The sequence below is a fragment of the Somniosus microcephalus genome, unplaced genomic scaffold (genome assembly GCF_052327205.1).
Source record: "Somniosus microcephalus isolate GS21.2 unplaced genomic scaffold, FLI_Smic_1.0 unresolved_chr7, whole genome shotgun sequence".
Taxonomy (NCBI): Eukaryota; Metazoa; Chordata; class Chondrichthyes; order Squaliformes; family Somniosidae; genus Somniosus; species Somniosus microcephalus.
In genome coordinates, this window is record NW_028225185.1 from 14,159,444 (window position 1) to 14,176,240 (window position 16,797).

At 54.4% G+C, this 16,797-nt stretch overlaps 1 protein-coding gene across 1 annotated transcript; it reads left to right on the forward strand.

Moving 5' to 3' along the window:
• Positions 1–392: 392 nt before the first annotated feature.
• Positions 393–16,336, forward strand: vps72b (vacuolar protein sorting 72 homolog b). The gene is made up of 6 exons (XM_085978679.1): positions 393–572; positions 4,873–5,025; positions 6,570–6,693; positions 8,673–8,858; positions 10,010–10,154; positions 14,687–16,336. Exons 1-6 carry the CDS (start codon positions 456–458, stop codon positions 15,057–15,059), a joined length of 1,098 nt encoding a protein of 365 aa, XP_085834805.1. The 5' UTR covers positions 393–455; the 3' UTR covers positions 15,060–16,336.
• Positions 16,337–16,797: the final 461 nt, after the last annotated feature.

The window sequence follows — 16,797 nt, forward strand, 5'->3', positions numbered from 1 at the left end:
TGTAGGCAGTCACACAACACCAGGTTATAGTCCAACAGCTTTCTTTGAAATCACAAGCTTTCGGAGCGCTGCTCCTTCGTGATTTCAAATAAAGCTGTTGACTATAACCTGGTGTTGTGCGACTGCTTACATTTTTCCAATACCCAGGGAGGGGGCGGGGCTTCAGCATCCCCAGGGAGGGGGGCGGGGCTTCAGCATCCCCAGGGAGGGGGGCGGGGCTTCAGCATCCCCAGGGAGGGGGCGGGGCTTCACAATATCCAGTGAGGGGGCGGGGCTTCACCATCCCCAGGGAGGGGGCGGGGCTTCACAATATCCAGAGAGGGGGCGGGGCTTCACAATATCCAGGGAGGGGGCGGGGCCTGTCTAATCGATGCACTCCGTCGACCGATTGGCCGCGCCTGGTTGCTAGGGCGGGGGGAGGGGCGATCAGCCGAGCGGGAGTGAATCGAGCAGGGATGAGCCTGGCCGAGAGTCGGCCGTCGCGCAAAAATGCCGGCAACCGCATGTCGCGGCTGCTGGACGCCGAGGAGGAGGACGACTTCTACAAGACGACGTACGGGGGCTTCCAGGAGGTGAGTGGCCGGCCCAATGTGTTTCTTCCTCCTCACTGCGACTGGCGGCCGCCATTTTCCTACAACCGGTTTGAGGGGGGCGCAACCTAACCTGCTGAGAAGTCCCGCCCCCCTTTCCGATCACTCCGATTGGCTGGCAGCTGCGTCAGTCAAGGCAACCCTCGCTTCCCATTGGCTGCTCCCGCTGTCAGTCAAAGCAGGAGGTGGGCTGCCTCCCGCGCGGTGCACCCTACCCGCACTAGACATCTTTTTGTGCTCTGGACATTTTTCTCACCCCCAATTCATTTTCCAACTGCTCCAAAACATTAAACACCACGCTTGGACCATCCACCCTCCTTCACATTTGTTTTTGCCTCAGTCTTCAGTTCCGGCATTTAAAATCAAATGCCTACCTTTCCCCTCATTGGAATTATTTATGTAAGAAGCCACACAACACCAGGTTATAGTCCAACAGTTTTATTTGAAATCACAAGCTTTCGGAGCGCTGCTCCTTCATCACTTCACCTGACGAAGGAGCAGCGCTCCGAAAGCTTGTGATTTCAAATAAAGCTGTTGGACTATAACCTGGTGTTGTGTGACTTCTTACATTTGTCCACCCCAGTCCAACTCCGGCATCTCCACATCATGGAATTATTTAAACATAGAAGACAGGAGCAGGAGTAGGCCATTCGGCCCCTCGAGCCTGCTCCGCCATTCAATGAGATCATGGCTGATCATCCAAACTCAGTACCCTGTCCCTGCTTTCTCCCCATATCCCTTGATCCCTTTAGCCTTAAGAAATATATCTAATTCCTTCTTGAATATATTTAATGAATTGGCCTCCACTGCCTTCTGTGGCAGAGAATTCCACAGGTTCACCACTCTCTGGGTGAAGAAATTCCTCCTCGTCCCTGTCCTTAATGGCTTACCCCTTATCCTTAGACTGTGACCCCTGGTTCTGGACTCCCCCGCCATCGGGAACATCCTTCCTGCATCTAGTCTGTCTAGTCCTGTTAGAATTTTATAAGTTTCAATGAGATCCCCTCTCATGCTTCTAAACTCCAGCGAGTACAAGCCCAATCGACCCAATCTCTCCTCATATGTCATTCCTGCCATCCCAGGTATCAGCCTGGTGAATCTTCGCTGCACTCCGTCCATTGAAGAACATCCTTCCTCAGATAAGGCGACCAAAACTGCACACAATACTCAAGGTGTGGTCTCACCAAGGCCCTGTACAACTGCAGCAAGACATCCTTGTTCCTGTACTCGAATCCTCTCGCTACGAAGGCCAACATACCATTTGCCTTCTTAACCGCCTGCTGCACCTGCCTGCTTACCTCCACTTTCCAACTGCTCCAAAACATTAAACACCACGCTTGTACCATTCAACCTCCTTCACATTTTTTGCCTCAGTCTTCAGTTCCTGCATTTAAAATCAAATGCCAATCTTTCCCCTCTCTCATTTGGAATTATTTTTAAAAAATCTAACTTAAAAAAAAATTTGTTCATGGGTTGATGTTTTGGTACGATCAACTAAAACTGTAACTTAACCAAAAATACAACAAATGGAACTTAACGAATTAAATTGAGATTTGGTTGATGATGCACTCCCAGTCCCTGTGGTGCCCACTGGCCGCGGGAGGCCTCGAACGTGCCGGCGGACGGCGCGCCTGCTCCGTCTCCAGGGCCACCCGGGCGCGAATGCGGCTGCGGAAGAGAGGCAGGGCAGTCAGGCCGAACGACCCCCCTCGACCGCACGCTGCCCGGACCGGTCAATGGCCACTTTTGGCCAGGCCCAGGAGCAGTCCCACGAGGAGGTCCCCCCGCACCAGCCCCCCGACCTGCCCGCTCCCCTCCGCACCGGGTGACCAAAGATCAGGAGCGTGGGGACTGAAGTGCAGCCAAAAAACCGAGGAGCAGCCCCTTCAAATAGTGGAAGAGGGGCTGCAACCGTTCATGGGATGTGGGCGTCGCTGGCGAGGCCGGCATTTATTGACCAATTCTAATCGCCCGTGAGATGGTGGTGGTGAGCCGCCATCTTGAACCACTGTAGTCCTGTGTGGTGAAGGTGCTCCCACAGTGCTGTTAGGTTAGGGAGTTCCGGGATTTTGACCCAGCGACGATGAAGGAATGGCCAATATGCTTGATTAATAAGGCATTTAATTCACATCATCGAATTGTAGAATGGTTACAGCACGGAAGGAGGCCATTCGGACTGGTCCCGGGAGCCAGTCCTGCTCCCCACACTCCCCCGCCCTTTCCCCGTAGCCCTGCAAATTTTTTTCCTTTCGGTACTTATCCAACTCCCTTTTGGAAGCCACGATTGAGTCTGCCTCCACCACCCTTTCACGCAGTGCATTCCAGATCCTAAACACTCGCTGCATAAAAAGTTTTCCCTCACGTCGCCTTTGGTTCTTCTGCCAATCACCTTAAATCTGTGTCCTCTGGTTCTCGACCCTTCCGCCAATGGGAACAGTTTCTCTCTATCTGCTCTGTCCAAACCCCTCATGATTTTGAACACCTCGATCAAATCCCCTCTCAACCTTCTCTGCTCCGAGGAGAACAACCCCAGCTTCTCCAGTCTCTCCATGTAACTGAAGTCCCTCATCCCTGGAACCATTCTCGTAAATCTTTTCTGCACCCTCTCTAAGGCCTTCACATCCTTCCTAAAGTGCGGTGCCCAGAATTGGACACAATACTCCAGTTGAGGCCGAACCAGTGTTTTATACAGGTTCATCATAACTTCCTTGCTTTTGTACTCTATGTCTCTATTTATGAAGCCCAGGATCCCGTATGCTTTTTTAACCGCTTTCACAACCTGCCCTGCCACCTTCAACAATTTGTGCACACATACCCTCAGGTCTCTCTGTTCCTGCACCCCCTTTAGGATTGTGCCCTTTAGTTTATATTCCCTCTCCTCATTCTTTCTACCAAAATGTATCATGTCGCAGTTTTCTGAGTTAAATTTTATCTGCTACATGTTTGCTCATTCCAGGTCTCTGTCCTCTTGAAGTCTATCACTCTCCTCCTCACTGTTCACTATACTTCCAAGTTTTGTGTCATCTGCAAATTGTGCCCTGTGCACCCGCATCCAAGTCATTAATATATAACATTAACTGCTCTAAAACATTAAATACAACACTTATATCAGCCACACTCTTAACATTAAAGGTATTGCACTCGGCTTTAGATCCTGCATTAAAAATAAAATGCAAATCTTTAATATAATTTGAATTATTTTTAAAAAATGTAATTGATTTACATAGAATTTACTGTCATACTGATCTATGCCGGTGTTTCCGCTCCACACGAGCCTCTTCACACCCTATCTATTCGACAAAAGGTAGCTCAGTGGGTAGCACTCTCTCTCGCCTCTGAGTCAGAAGGTCGTGGGTTCAAGTCCCACTCCAGAGACTTGAGCACAAAATCCAGGCTGACACTCCCAGTGCCAGTACTGAGGGAGTGCCGCACTGTCGGAGGGGCGGTACTGAGGGAGCGCCGCACTGTCGGAGGGGCAGTACTGAGGGAGCGCCGCACTGTCGGAGGGGCAGTACTGAGGGAGCGCCGCACTGTCGGAGGGGCGGTACTGAGGGAGCGCCGCACTGTCGGAGGGGCAGTACTGAGGGAGCGCCGCACTGTCGGAGGGGCAGTACTGAGGGAGCGCCGTACTGTCAGAGGGGTAGTACTGAGGGTGCACCGCACTGTCGGAGGGGCGGTACTGAGGGAGCACCGCACTGTCGGAGAAGCGGTACTGAGGGAGCGCTGTGCTGTCGGAGGGGCAGTACTGAGGGACCGCCGCACTGTCGGAGGGGCAGTACTGAGGGAGCGCCGCACAGTCATAGGTGCCGTCTTTCGGATGAGACGTTAAACCGAGGCCCCGTCTGCCCTCTCGGGTGGATGTAAAAGATCCCACGGCCACTATTGGAAGAAGAGCAGGGGGAGTTCTCCCCGGTGTCCTGGGCCAATATTTATCCCTCAATCAACATCACTAAAAACAGATGATCTGGTCATTATCACATTGCTGTGTGTGGGAGCTTGTTGTGTGCAATTTGGCTGCTGCGTTTCCCACATTACAACAGTGACCACACTTCAAAAAAAGTACTTCATTGGCTGTAAAGCGCTTTGGGACGTCCTGAGGTGGTGAAAGGCGCTGGAGAAATGCAACTTCTTAACAACAGCAAGCGCGATCCATTGTTTGGAATTCCACGTCCTGGAGCCAGCCCAAGATTTTATTTTTGAATGAATTTTTTTTTCGCTCTGTGCTTTCCCTGACCCTGAATCTGACGGTTCCTAACCTGTGTTGTGTTTTATGACTTCCCAGGAATCGGGAGACGATGAATACAACACGGACCAGTCGGAAAGCGAGGACGAGGTCGATTCGGACTTCGACATCGACGAGGGCGACGAGCCGCCCAGCGATCAGGAGGACGACGAGCCCAAGAGGAAGCGTCGAGTGATCACTAAAGTGTACAAGGCAAGGGGGGGGGTGGGGGCGTCAGAAATCTACTGACGCTAAAGCCTTTGGGGCTTATTCCTCCCGCACCTGGGGATGCTGACCCAGCCTAGCCCACCTGCTCGCTCTGTCGACGGGAGTAGTGAGATGTCGCCAGGCTGCTCGGCCACAGGAGGCTTCGCGCCCCATAGAAACATAGAAGATAGGAGCAGGAGGAGGCCATTCGGCCCCTCGAGCCTGCTCCGCCATTCAATGAGATCATGGCTGATCATCCAAATTCAGTACCCTGTCCCTGCCTTCTCCCCATATCCCTTGATCCCTTTAGCCTTAAGAAATATATCCAACTCCTTCTTGAATATATTTAATGAATTGGCCTCAACTGCCTTCTGTGGTAGAGAATCCCACAGGTTCACCACTCTCTGGGTGAAGAAATTCCTCCTCATCTCTGTCCTAAATGGCTTACCCCTTATCCTTAGACTGTGACCCCTGGTTCTGGACTCCCCCGCCATCAGGAACATCCTTCCTGCATCTAGTCTGTCCAGTCCTGTTAGAATTTTATAAGTTTCAATGAGATCCCCTCTCATTCTTCTAAACTCTAGCGAATATAAGCTTAACCCGATCCTGATGATTACCTAATAAGGAAGTCTCGCTGCAATTGTACAGGGCCTTGGTGAGACCACACCTGGAGTACTGTGCACAGTTTTGGCCTCCTTACCTAAGGAAGGATATACTTGCCCTCGAGGGAGTGCAACGTAGGTTCACTCTGCCCCAGAGGGCAGTGGAGGCTCAGTCCTCGAGTATATTCAAGACTGAGATCGATGGATTTTTGACTCTCGGGGAATCGCGGGATATGGGGATCGGGCGGGAAAGTGGAGTTGAGGCCAGCATCCCATTAGCCTTTCAGATTATTTTCTGTACCTGTTCGTGACATTTTAATGATCTGTGTACCTGGACCCCTCAAGTCTATTTGGACCTCCACTGTTGCCAGCTTTTCGCCATTTAGAAAGCATATCAGGCGTATAGACCAGGAGGCTTCAATCCCTTTTTTTTCCTATTGAATTTAGAAAGTTAAGGGTGATCTGATCGAAGTTTGCAAGATATTACGGGGAACAGAGAGAGAGAAACTATTTCCGCTGGTTGGGGAGTCTAGGACTAGGGGGCAGAGTCTAAATATCAGAACCAGACCTTTCAGGAGTGAAGTTAGGAAACACTTCTACACACAAAGGGTGGGAGAAGTTTGGAACTCTCTTCCGCAAACTGCAATTGATGCTAGATCAGTTGTTAATTTTAAATCAGAGATTGATAGATTTTTGTTAACCAAAGGTATTAAGGGATATGGGCCAAAGGCGGGTAGATGGAGTTAGGTCACAGATCAGCCATTGAATGACGGAACAGGCTCGAGGGGCTGAATGGTGTCCTCCTGTTCCTGTGTTCCGGGCGGTGTGTCAACAATTGAGTCAGGAGAGAAGCGTTCGTTTACGGTGATTGTGCAGCCCGTGTTGCTGCCTCTGTATAACCGCTGAGACCTCACGCTTGTGCCTCCCCTCCCCTCCCCTCGTCTGCAGGAACCCATCAAGTCAGCCAGACCCAAGGCCAAGGCGAAGAAGCCTCCCGCCGCCCCCAGCGGCTTCGAGAAGCTGAAGGTGGAGAAAGGGGACGTCGCCGAACAGCAGGACGAGTTCGGAGAGTGTAAGGACTCAGCACTGCCCCATGATCTCCCGAGCGTGAGGAAGCGCGGGGTGGGGTGGGGGGGTGATGGCCAGTGTTCCCCCCCCCCCCCCGCCCCAAGTCTAACGGGCTGCGCGGCCCATTCAAACGTTCGCGCGCGGGCGGTTTTTCTCATATAAAAGCCGGTGTGCGGGACCTCCAGAGCGCCGCGTAGGAGCACAGCCTGACGGGAACGTTGGCAATAGCTGTGACAGGAGGGAATCATTTACTGAACACAAGTACTGACCATAGAATTACATAGAATGTCGGTGTTTCTGCTCCACACCAGCCTCCTCCCACCCCTCTTCATCTCACCCCATCACCATATCCTTCTATTCCTTTCTCCCTCCTGTGTTTATCCAGCTTCCCCTTAAATGCATCTATACTATTCCTCTCAACCACTCCCTGTGGTAGCGAGTTCCACATTCGCACCACTAAATATAAGATACGCTCCAATAAATCCAACAAGGAATTCATGAGAATGCTCCTTACCCACAGAGTGACAATCCCGGCGCAGTACTCGGGGAGTCTTTCGGATGAGGCCCCGTCTGCTCTCTCAGGACGGCGTGAAAGATCCCACGGCCACTATTGGGAGAAGAGCAGGGGGAGTTCTCCCCGGTGTCCTGGGGCCAATGTTTATCCCTCAACCAACATCACTTTATAAAAACAAGCAGGATTATCTGGTCATTTACCAAATCTGCGCATATGGGAGAGGAAGGGGAGAAACATAGAAGATAGGAGCAGGAGTAGGCCATTCGGCCCCTCGAGCCTGCTCCGCCATTCAATGAGATCATGGCTGATCATCCAAATTCAGTACCCTGTCCCTGCTTTCTCCCCATATCCCTTGATCCCTTTAGCCTTAAGAAATATATCTAACTCCTTCTTGAATATATTTAATGAATTGGCCTCCACTGCCTTCTGTGGTAGAGAATTCCACAGGTTCACCACTCTCTGGGTGAAGAAATTCCTCCTCATCTCAGTCCTAAATGGCTTACCCCTTATCCTTAGACTGTGACCCCTGGTTCTGGACTCCCCTGCCATCGGGAACGTCCTTCCTGCATCCAGTCTGTCTAGTCCTGTTAGAATTTTATAAGTTTCAATGAGATCCCCTCTCATTCTTCTAAACTCTAGCGAATATAAGCCCAATCGACCCAATCTCTCCTCATACGTCATTCCTGCCTGGTGAATCTTCGCTGCACTCCCTCCATGGCAAGAACATCCTTCCTCAGATAAGGCGACCAAAACTGCACACAATACTCAAGGTGTGGTCTCACCAAGGCCCTGTACAACTGCAGCAAGACATCCTTGTTCCTGTACTCGAATCCTCTCGCTATGAAGGCCAACATACCATTTGCTGCCTTAACCGCCTGCTGCAGCTGCATGCTTACCTTCAACGACTGGTGCACAAGGACACCCAGGTCTCGTTGCACTTCCTCTTTTCCCAATCTATTGCCGTTCAGATAATAATCTGCCTTCCTGTTTTTGCCACCAAAGTGGATAACCTCGCATTTATCCACATTATACTGCATCTGCCATGCATCTGCCCAATCACCCAACCTGTCCAAATCATACTGGAGTTTCTCTGCATCCTCCTCACAGCACACACGCCCACCCAGCTTTGTGTCATCTGCAAACTTGGAGATATTACATCTAGTTCCCTCGTCTAGATCACCGCCTGTGTAAGCCATACCCCAGCGAGAGTTCCAAAGAGAGGAAAGATCTTGCATTTATATAGCGACTTTCACCACCTCAGGACATCCCAAAACGCTTTACAGCCAATGAAGTACTTTTTTGAAGTGTGGTCACTGTTGTAATGTAGGAAACGCGGCAGCCAATTTGCGCACAGCAAGCTCCCACACACAACGTGCTAACAGCCAGATAACGTAGGAGGAACGTAGAAGGAAGAAGTCTGGTTTCCTGCAGGCTGACCCTGACGTTCCCCTCTCTCTCTTGCCTTGCAGGTGGCCGCAAGTCCGTGCGCCAGTCGACGACGGAACACACCCGCCTGACGTACCTGCGGGTGCAAGAGCGCCAGGTGCAGCCCCGCCGGCTGCGGAAGGCCCCGCACGCCGAGACCCGCCAGCTGACGCAGGAGGAGCTGCTGGCGGAAGCGAAGATCACGGAAGAGATTAACCTGCGCGCCCTGGGTATGTCTGAGACCGGCCCGTCGCCACCTGGCGATCTCTTGTCACAGGGTCAATCCTTAAAAGCCGGCACCCGCTCCCCTGTTATAAATTGACCGCATCCGTGTTTTTATAACGGGAATTTCCTATGTAAACGGTCACGTTGTAATTACCCCCTCCTGCCAGCAGGGGGCGATCTTGCACGCGGCTTATACATTATAAAATGGCAGCTTTCTTTTCCGATTTAAATCAGGGACTGCCATCAGGAGAGACGCACGGATAAGGGATGTAAAATCATCGCCACCTTGCATTTATACAGCGCCTTTAATGTAGCAAGTTGGCCTTTCCACCATCTACAAGGCACAAGTCAGGAGTGTGATGGAATACTCTCCACTTGCCTGGATGAGTGCAGCTCCAACAACACTCGAGAAGCTCGACACCATCCAGGACAAAGCAGCCCGCTTGATCGGCCCCCCATCCACCACCTTAAACATTCACTCCCTCCACCACCGGCGCACCGTGGCTGCAGTGTGTACCATCTACAAGATGCACTGCAGCAACTCGCCAAGGCTTCTTCGGCAGCACCGCCCAAACCCGCCACCTCTTCCGCCTAGAAGGACAAGGGCAGCAGGCGCATGGGAACACCACCACCTCCAAGTTCCCCTCCAAGTCACACACCATCCTGACTTGGAAATATATCGGGCCGTTCCTTCATCGTCGCTGGGTCAAAATCCTGGAACTCCCTCCCTAACAGCACAGTGGGAGCACCTTCACCACACGGACTGCAGCGGTTCAAGAAGGCGGCTCACCACCACCTTCTCAAGGGCAACTAGGGATGGGCAATAAATGCCGGCCTTGCCAGCGACGCCCACATCCCATAAACGAATTTTAAACAAAGTTGTCCTGAGGCGCTTCACAGGAGCGTTAATGAAACAAATCCCCAGACTCGTGTCACACAGCGGCCCTTCCTGCTAGCAGGGGCCCATCCGTCTGGCCTGCATTTGAAGCCAAGTGTCGGACGTGAAAGGTCAGCCTGTAGCCCACGTGGCCAGAGGTGAAAGGTCGGCCTGTAACCCACTGCGCCATCCAGTGACACCCCCCCCCAACAACAGGGCAACATCTTTCTCGCCGGAGATAATCTCTGCTCTGATTCCCTGGCCCTCTTCACTCCACAGAGAACTACGAGCGACTGGAAGCAGACAAGAAGAAGCAGGTGTTGAAGAAACGGAAGTGCGTGGGGCCGGTGATTCGCTACCACTCCGTGACCATGCCCCTGATCACGGAGCTTTGTGTGAAGGAAGAGAATGTGGACGTGGAAGGGTGAGTGAGGGATCCCTGGGCGGGGGAGGGAGGGATCCCTGGGCGGGGGGGAGTGAGGGATCCCTGGCGGGGGAGTGAGGGATACCTGGGGGGGGAGTGAGGGATCCCTGGGCGGGGGAGTGAGGGCTCCCTGGGCGGGGAGGGAGGGATCCCTGGGCGGGGGAGTGAGGGATCCCTGGGCGGGGGGAGTGAGGGATCCCTGGGCGGGGGGAGTGAGGGCTCCCTGGGCGGGGGAGTGAGGGCTCCCTGGGCGGGGGAGTGAGGGCTCCCTGGGCGGGGGGGAGTGAGGGATCCCTGGTGGGGGGTAGTGAGGGATCCCTGGTGGGGGGAGTGAGGGATCCCTGGGCGGGGGGGGAGTGAGGGATCCCTGGGCGGGGGGGAGTGAGGGATCCCTGGGCGGGGGGGGGAGTGAGGGATCCCTGGGCGGGGGGGGAGTGAGGGATCCCTGGGCGGGGGGGGAGTGAGGGATCCCTGGGCGGGGGGGGAGTGAGGGATCCCTGGGCGGGGGGGAGTGAGGGATCCCTGGGCGGGGGAGTGAGGGCTCCCTGGGCGGGGGGAGTGAGGGCTCCCTGGGCGGGGGGAGTGAGGGCTCCCTGGGCGGGGGAGTGAGGGATCCCTGGGCGGGGGGGAGTGAGGGCTCCCTGGGCGGGGGGAGTGAGGGCTCCCTGGGCGGGGGGAGTGAGGGCTCCCTGGGCGGGGGAGTGATGGATCCCCGGGCGGGGGGAGTGAGGGATCCCTGGGCGGGGGGAGTGAGGGATCCCTGGGCGGGGGGAGTGAGGGATCCCTGGGCGGGGGGAGTGAGGGCTCCCTGGGCGGGGGGAGTGAGGGCTCCCTGGGCGGGGGAGGGAGGGCTCCCTGGGGGAGATGCCTTGGTGGCAGTGTAACAGAGGTTCACTAGATCGATCCCTGGGAGGAGAGGGTTGTCCTATGAGGAGGGATTGTGTAGAATGGGCCGATACTCTCTGGAGTTTAGAAGAATGAGAGGTGATCTCATTGAAACATACAAGATTCTGAGGGGGATTGACAGGGTAGATGCTGAGAGGCTGTTCCCCCCTGGCTGGAGAGTCTGGAACCAGGGTTCACAGTCTCAGGATAAGGGGTCGGTCATTTTGGACTGAGATGAGGAGGAATTTCTTCACTCAGAGGGTGGTGAATCTTTGGAATTCTCTGCCCCAGAGGGCGGTGGAGGCTCAGTCGTCGAGTATATTCAAGGCCGAGATCGAGAGATTTTTGGACTCTCGGGGAATCGAGGGATCAGGCGGGAAAGTGGAGTTGAGGCTAGAACAGCGGAGCAGGCTCGACGGGGCCGAACGGCCTACTTCTGCTCCTAATTCTTATGTTCTTCTGAATCCCTGAGGAGGGAATGAGGAATCCAATTTGCGCACAGCAAGCTCCCACAAACAGCACTGTGATAATGGCCGGATCATCTGTTTTTTTTAGTGATGTTGGTTGAGGGATAAATATTGGCCCCAGGACATCCTCCTGCTCGTCTTCCAATAGTGGCCGCGGGATCTTTTACGTCCACCGCAGAGGGGAGACGGGGGCCTCGGGTTTAATGTCCCATCTGAAAGATGGCACCTCCGACAGTGCGGCGCTCCCTCAGTTCTGCCCCTCCGACAGTGCGGCGCTCCCTCAGTACTGCCCCTCCGACAATGCGGCGCTCCCTCAGTACTGCCCCTCCGACAGTGCGGCGCTCCCTCAGTACCGCCCCTCCGACAGTGCGGCGCTCCCTCAGTACTGCCCCTCCGACAGTGCGGCGCTCCCTCAGTACCGCCCCTCCGACAGTGCGGCGCTCCCTCAGTACCGCCCCTCCGACAGTGCGGCGCTCCCTCAGTACTGCCCCTCCGACAGTGCGGCGCTCCCTCAGTACCGCCCCTCCGACAGTGCGGCGCTCCCTCGGTACCGCCCCTCCGACAGAGCGGCGCTCCCTCAGTACCGCACCTCCGACAGTGCGGCGCTCCCTCAGTACCGCCCCTCCGACAGTGCGGCGCTCCCTCAGTACCGCCCCTCCGACAGTGCGGCGCTCCCTCAGTACCGCCCCTCCGACAGTGCGGCGCTCCCTCAGTACCGCCCCTCCGACAGTGCGGCGCTCCCTCAGTACCGCCCCTCCGACAGTGCGGCGCTCCCTCAGTACCGCCCCTCCGACAGTGCGGCGCTCCCTCAGTACCGCCCCTCCGACAGTGCGGCGCTCCCTCAGTACCGCCCCTCCGACAGTGCGGCGCTCCCTCAGTACCGCCCCTCCGACAGTGCGGCGCTCCCTCAGTACCGCCCCTCCGACAGTGCGGCGCTCCCTCAGTACCGCCCCTCCGACAGTGCGGCGCTCCCTCAGTACCGCCCCTCCGACAGTGCGGCGCTCCCTCAGTACCGCCCCTCCGACAGTGCGGCGCTCCCTCAGTACCGCCCCTCCGACAGTGCGGCGCTCCCTCAGTACCGCCCCTCCGACAGTGCGGCGCTCCCTCAGTACCGCCCCTCCGACAGTGCGGCGCTCAATCAGTACTGGCACTCTGAGTGTCGGCCTGGTGTATGGGGCTCGAGTCTCTGGAGTGCGGGCTCGAACCCACGAACTTCTGACTCCGAGGCAGGAGAGAGAGAGAGATACCCACTGAGCCACAGCTGACCAACTTTGGAGCTGCGTTTCCCAACGCTCTCCACCACTGGGGGGTTTCCCCCGCCTCATGTCTGTTGTCGACCAAGTGAGAGAGATCAATGGGCACGCTCAGCCAAGCACTCCATTGTCGCTGCTTCAGGCCAGTTGGCGAACATAGAAACATATAAGATAGGAGCAGGAGTCGGCCATTCGGCCCCTTGAGCCCGCTCCACCATTCAATACGATCATGGCTGATCATCCAAATTCAGTACCCTGTCCCTGCTTTCTCCCCATATCCCTTGATCCCTTTAGCCTTAAGAAATATATCCAACTCCTTCTTGAATATATTTAATGAATTGGCCTCCACTGCCTTCTGTGGCAGAGAATTCTACAGGTTCACCACTCTCTGGGTGAAGAAATTCCTCCTCATCTCTGTCCTAAATGGCTTACCCCTTATCTTTAGACTGTGACCCCTGGTTCTGGACTCCCCGACCATCGGGAACATCCTTCTAGCATCTAGTCTGTCCAGTCCTGTTAGAATTTTATAAGTTTCAATGAGATCCCCTCTCATTCTTCTAAACTCCAGCGAGTATAAGCCCAATCGACCCAATCTCTCCTCATACGTCATTCCTGCCATCCCCAGGTATCAGCCTGGTGAACCTTTGCTGCACTCCCTCCATGGCAAGAACATCCTTCCTCAGATAAGGCGACCAAAACTGCACACAATACTCAAGCTGTGGTCTCACCAAGGCCCTGTACAACTGCAGCAAGACATCCCTGTTCCTGCACTCGAATCCTCTCGCTACGAAGGCCAACATACCATTTGCCTTCTTAACCGCCTGCTGCACCTGCATGCTTACCTTCAGCGACTGGTGCACAAGGACACCCAGGTCTCGCTGCACTTCCCCTTTTCCCAATCTATTGCCGTTCATATAATAATCTGCCTTCCTGTTTTTGCCACCAAAGTGGATAACCTTGCATTTATCCACATTACACTGCATCTGCCATGCATCTGCCCAATCAACCAACCTGTCCAGATCATACTGGAGTTTCCCGGCACCCTCCTCACAGCACACACGCCCACCCAACTTTGTGTCGTCTGCAAACTTGGAGATATTACATCTAGTTCCTTCGTCTAGATCATCTACCTATTTTCTTCTTCTATCTTATCTTATATATCTATAAACAGATCGTTCTGTCTGTCTGTCCTTCTGCCTGTCTGTCCTCGGGTGTGCGTCTGTCCGGCTATGCGCTCGAAAGTTATAGAGCGTACCTACGCGCGCGTTACCTCCAAAGAAAGCTTACGGTTCCGTGACGGTCGTAAGCGTATTTACTTTTCGGTCGGACGAAAATTGTTCGCACCTTATGCAAAAAACCTTCAAAATTAAACTCATTATCTGCTACTTAGCATTGATTGACTGACGTCAAGGTTCGACCCATCCTGTGCCGTCACGATTGACCAATCCTACAGTACAGTCCCCTGATGGTTGGCCAATCGGTGTGTGTGTGTGGGCGGGACTAATCATTTTCATCTCAGGGATGTGCCAGCCATTGTTTCGCTGCTTCCAACTCAAACTACTCTCCTTATCCAGCTTTGAAAAAGTTAGTATCTCTTTTAAAAATAACATAACATTTACCAAAAACGCTTTATAAGTACTTTCACTTTCATCTTTCAAGGTATTAAAAGGTAGAAATGTTGCCCGGCAGCAGATTGAGAGAGGGACACAGAGACAGGGCCCAAAAGCTTGGGACTCGATTTAAACCGCCCAGCCCAAAACAGCCCTGGCAAAGCCGGGCTCCCCCAGCTAGTTAATATATATATAATAATACGAGGTGGTCTTGTGCCCAGCAGTTCCCGTGTTCCTACTTGGCGGGCAAGGGGTAGAAGCAAACCAACCTCCCGTCTAAATACTGTTTCTCTTTGTTCCCTCCTCCGCCCCACCAGCTTGGACCACGACCCCCAGCCGACAACCGAGATGCCGCCCATGGCGGCCGCGGCTCCTGTGGGCAGGTGCCTCCGCAACTTTGTCAGCTTCAGCGATGACGCCGCCTTCGAGCGGGCCTTCCCCAAGCCCCGGCCGACCCGGGTGCCGGCGCGAGAGCTCTGCCCCGTCACCCACAAGCCGGCCCTCTACCGCGACCCCATCACCGACATCCCCTACGCCAACATCCGGGCCTTCAAGATCATCCGGGAGGCGTACAAGAAGTACATCACCGCCCACGGGCTGCCTAACGCCCCGGGCGGGGGCGTCCAGGCTGAGCAGAGCGCCCGCACCCGGCAGAAGATCATCATCAAGCAGGCCGTGCCGCCGACCTGAGACTCCTGCCCTCCCCGGAGACACTGGGTGGGGAGCGGAGAGGGGTGGCGACTGTACCTTTAAGACTGACTCAGAAAACGCTGGTGGTTTCTGGCCTGTTGTATCTCCCTCTATCTGATGATGGGCATCGAGTTGGAAGCATTCGCCACCTCCGGTCCCGGTAGCCAAGGTCCCACGGTTTGGAAACTGCCCCCGTCTGTCGCTCCGTTCTGCCTCAGAGAGACCACAGGGTGGGATATAGAGCAGTGTCACAGTGGGGCCAGTAGGGGGCAGGCTGGAAGTTGCGGGCAAGGGAGACATAACTGAGACAGTGTAGAGGGCGTTTTACTCTGTATCTAACCCGTGCTGTACCTGCCCTGGGAGTGTTTGATTGGACAGTGTAGAGGGCGTTTTACTCTGTATCTAACCCTGTGCTGTACCTGCCCTGGGAGTGTTTGATGGGACAGTGTAGAGGGCGTTTTACTCTGTATCTAACCCGTGCTGTACCTGCCCTGGGAGTGTTTGATGGGACAGTGTAGAGGGAGCTCTACTCTGTATCTAACCCGTTCTGTACCTGCCCTGGGAGTGTTTGATGGGGACAGTGTAGAGGGAGCTTTACTCTGTAACCCGTGCTGTACCTGCCCTGGGAGTGTTTGATGGGACAGTGTAGAGGGAGCTTTACTCTGTATCTAACCTGTGCTGTACCTGCCCTGGGAGTGTTTGATGGGACAGTGTAGAGGGAGCTTTACTCTGTATCTAACCTGTGCTGTACCTGCCCTGGGAGTGTTTGATGGGACAGTGTAGAGGGAGCTTTACTCTGTATCTAACCTGTGCTGTACCTGCCCTGGGAGTGTTTGATGGGACAGTGTAGAGGGAGCTTTACTCTGTATCTAACCCGTGCTGTACCTGCCCTGGGAGTGTTTGATGTGGACAGTGTAGAGGGAGCTTTACTCTGTATCTAACCTGTGCTGTACCTGCCCTGGGAGTGTTTGATGGGACAGTGTAGAGGGAGCTTTACTCTGTATCTAACCCGTGCTGTACCTGCCCTGGGAGTGTTTAATGGGACAGTGTAGAGGGAGCTTTACTCTGTATCTAACCCGTGCTGTACCTGTCCTGGGAGTGTTTGATGGGACAGTGTAGAGGGAGCTTTACTCTGTATCTAACCCGTGCTGTACCTGCCCTGGGAGTGTTTGATAGGACAGTGGTTGAACTGGAAAGCATTCTGTGCCTCAGTCTGTTCGTGACTCACCTTGAATTTTTTTTTAATACATTATTAATAAAAAATATCTGAAGATTAAGAGTTGTCCTGGTAAGGACTTATACTTCAACACATCTTGTAACCCGCCTGTGATGGCGTCACTGTGGTTTCAGTGAGATGTAACAGTGAGTGTGTGAAATCTTCACCTGAACTGTGCGGTACATTCCTACCTTCTGCCCTTTGACACCAGCCCTGTGTCTGGAGACTGTGAAACCTCACCATTCTCATCCTCCATGGCCTCCTCACCCCCTCCCTATCTCTGTGACCTCCCCCAGCCCCACAACCCCCCCCCGAGATCTCTGCGCTTCTCCAATTCTGGCCTCTCGCGCATCCCCCCGATTTTAATCGCTCCACCATTGGCGGCCGTGCCTTCAGCCGCCTGGGCCACAGCTCACTTCAAAAAGTGCTTCATTGGCTCTGAAACATAGAAGATAGGAGCAGGAGTCGGCCATTCGGCCCCTCGAGCCTGCTCCGCCATTCAATGAGATCATGGCTGGTCAT

Coding starts and splice junctions, on each gene's coding strand:
- vps72b (XM_085978679.1), top strand. CDS start 456: ATGAGCCTGGCCGAGAGTCGGCCGTCGCGCAAAAATGCCGGCAACCGC. Junction 8,859..10,009: donor GATTAACCTGCGCGCCCTGG/GTATGTCTGAGA, acceptor TTCACTCCACAG/AGAACTACGAGCGACTGGAA. Junction 10,155..14,686: donor GAGAATGTGGACGTGGAAGG/GTGAGTGAGGGA, acceptor CCGCCCCACCAG/CTTGGACCACGACCCCCAGC.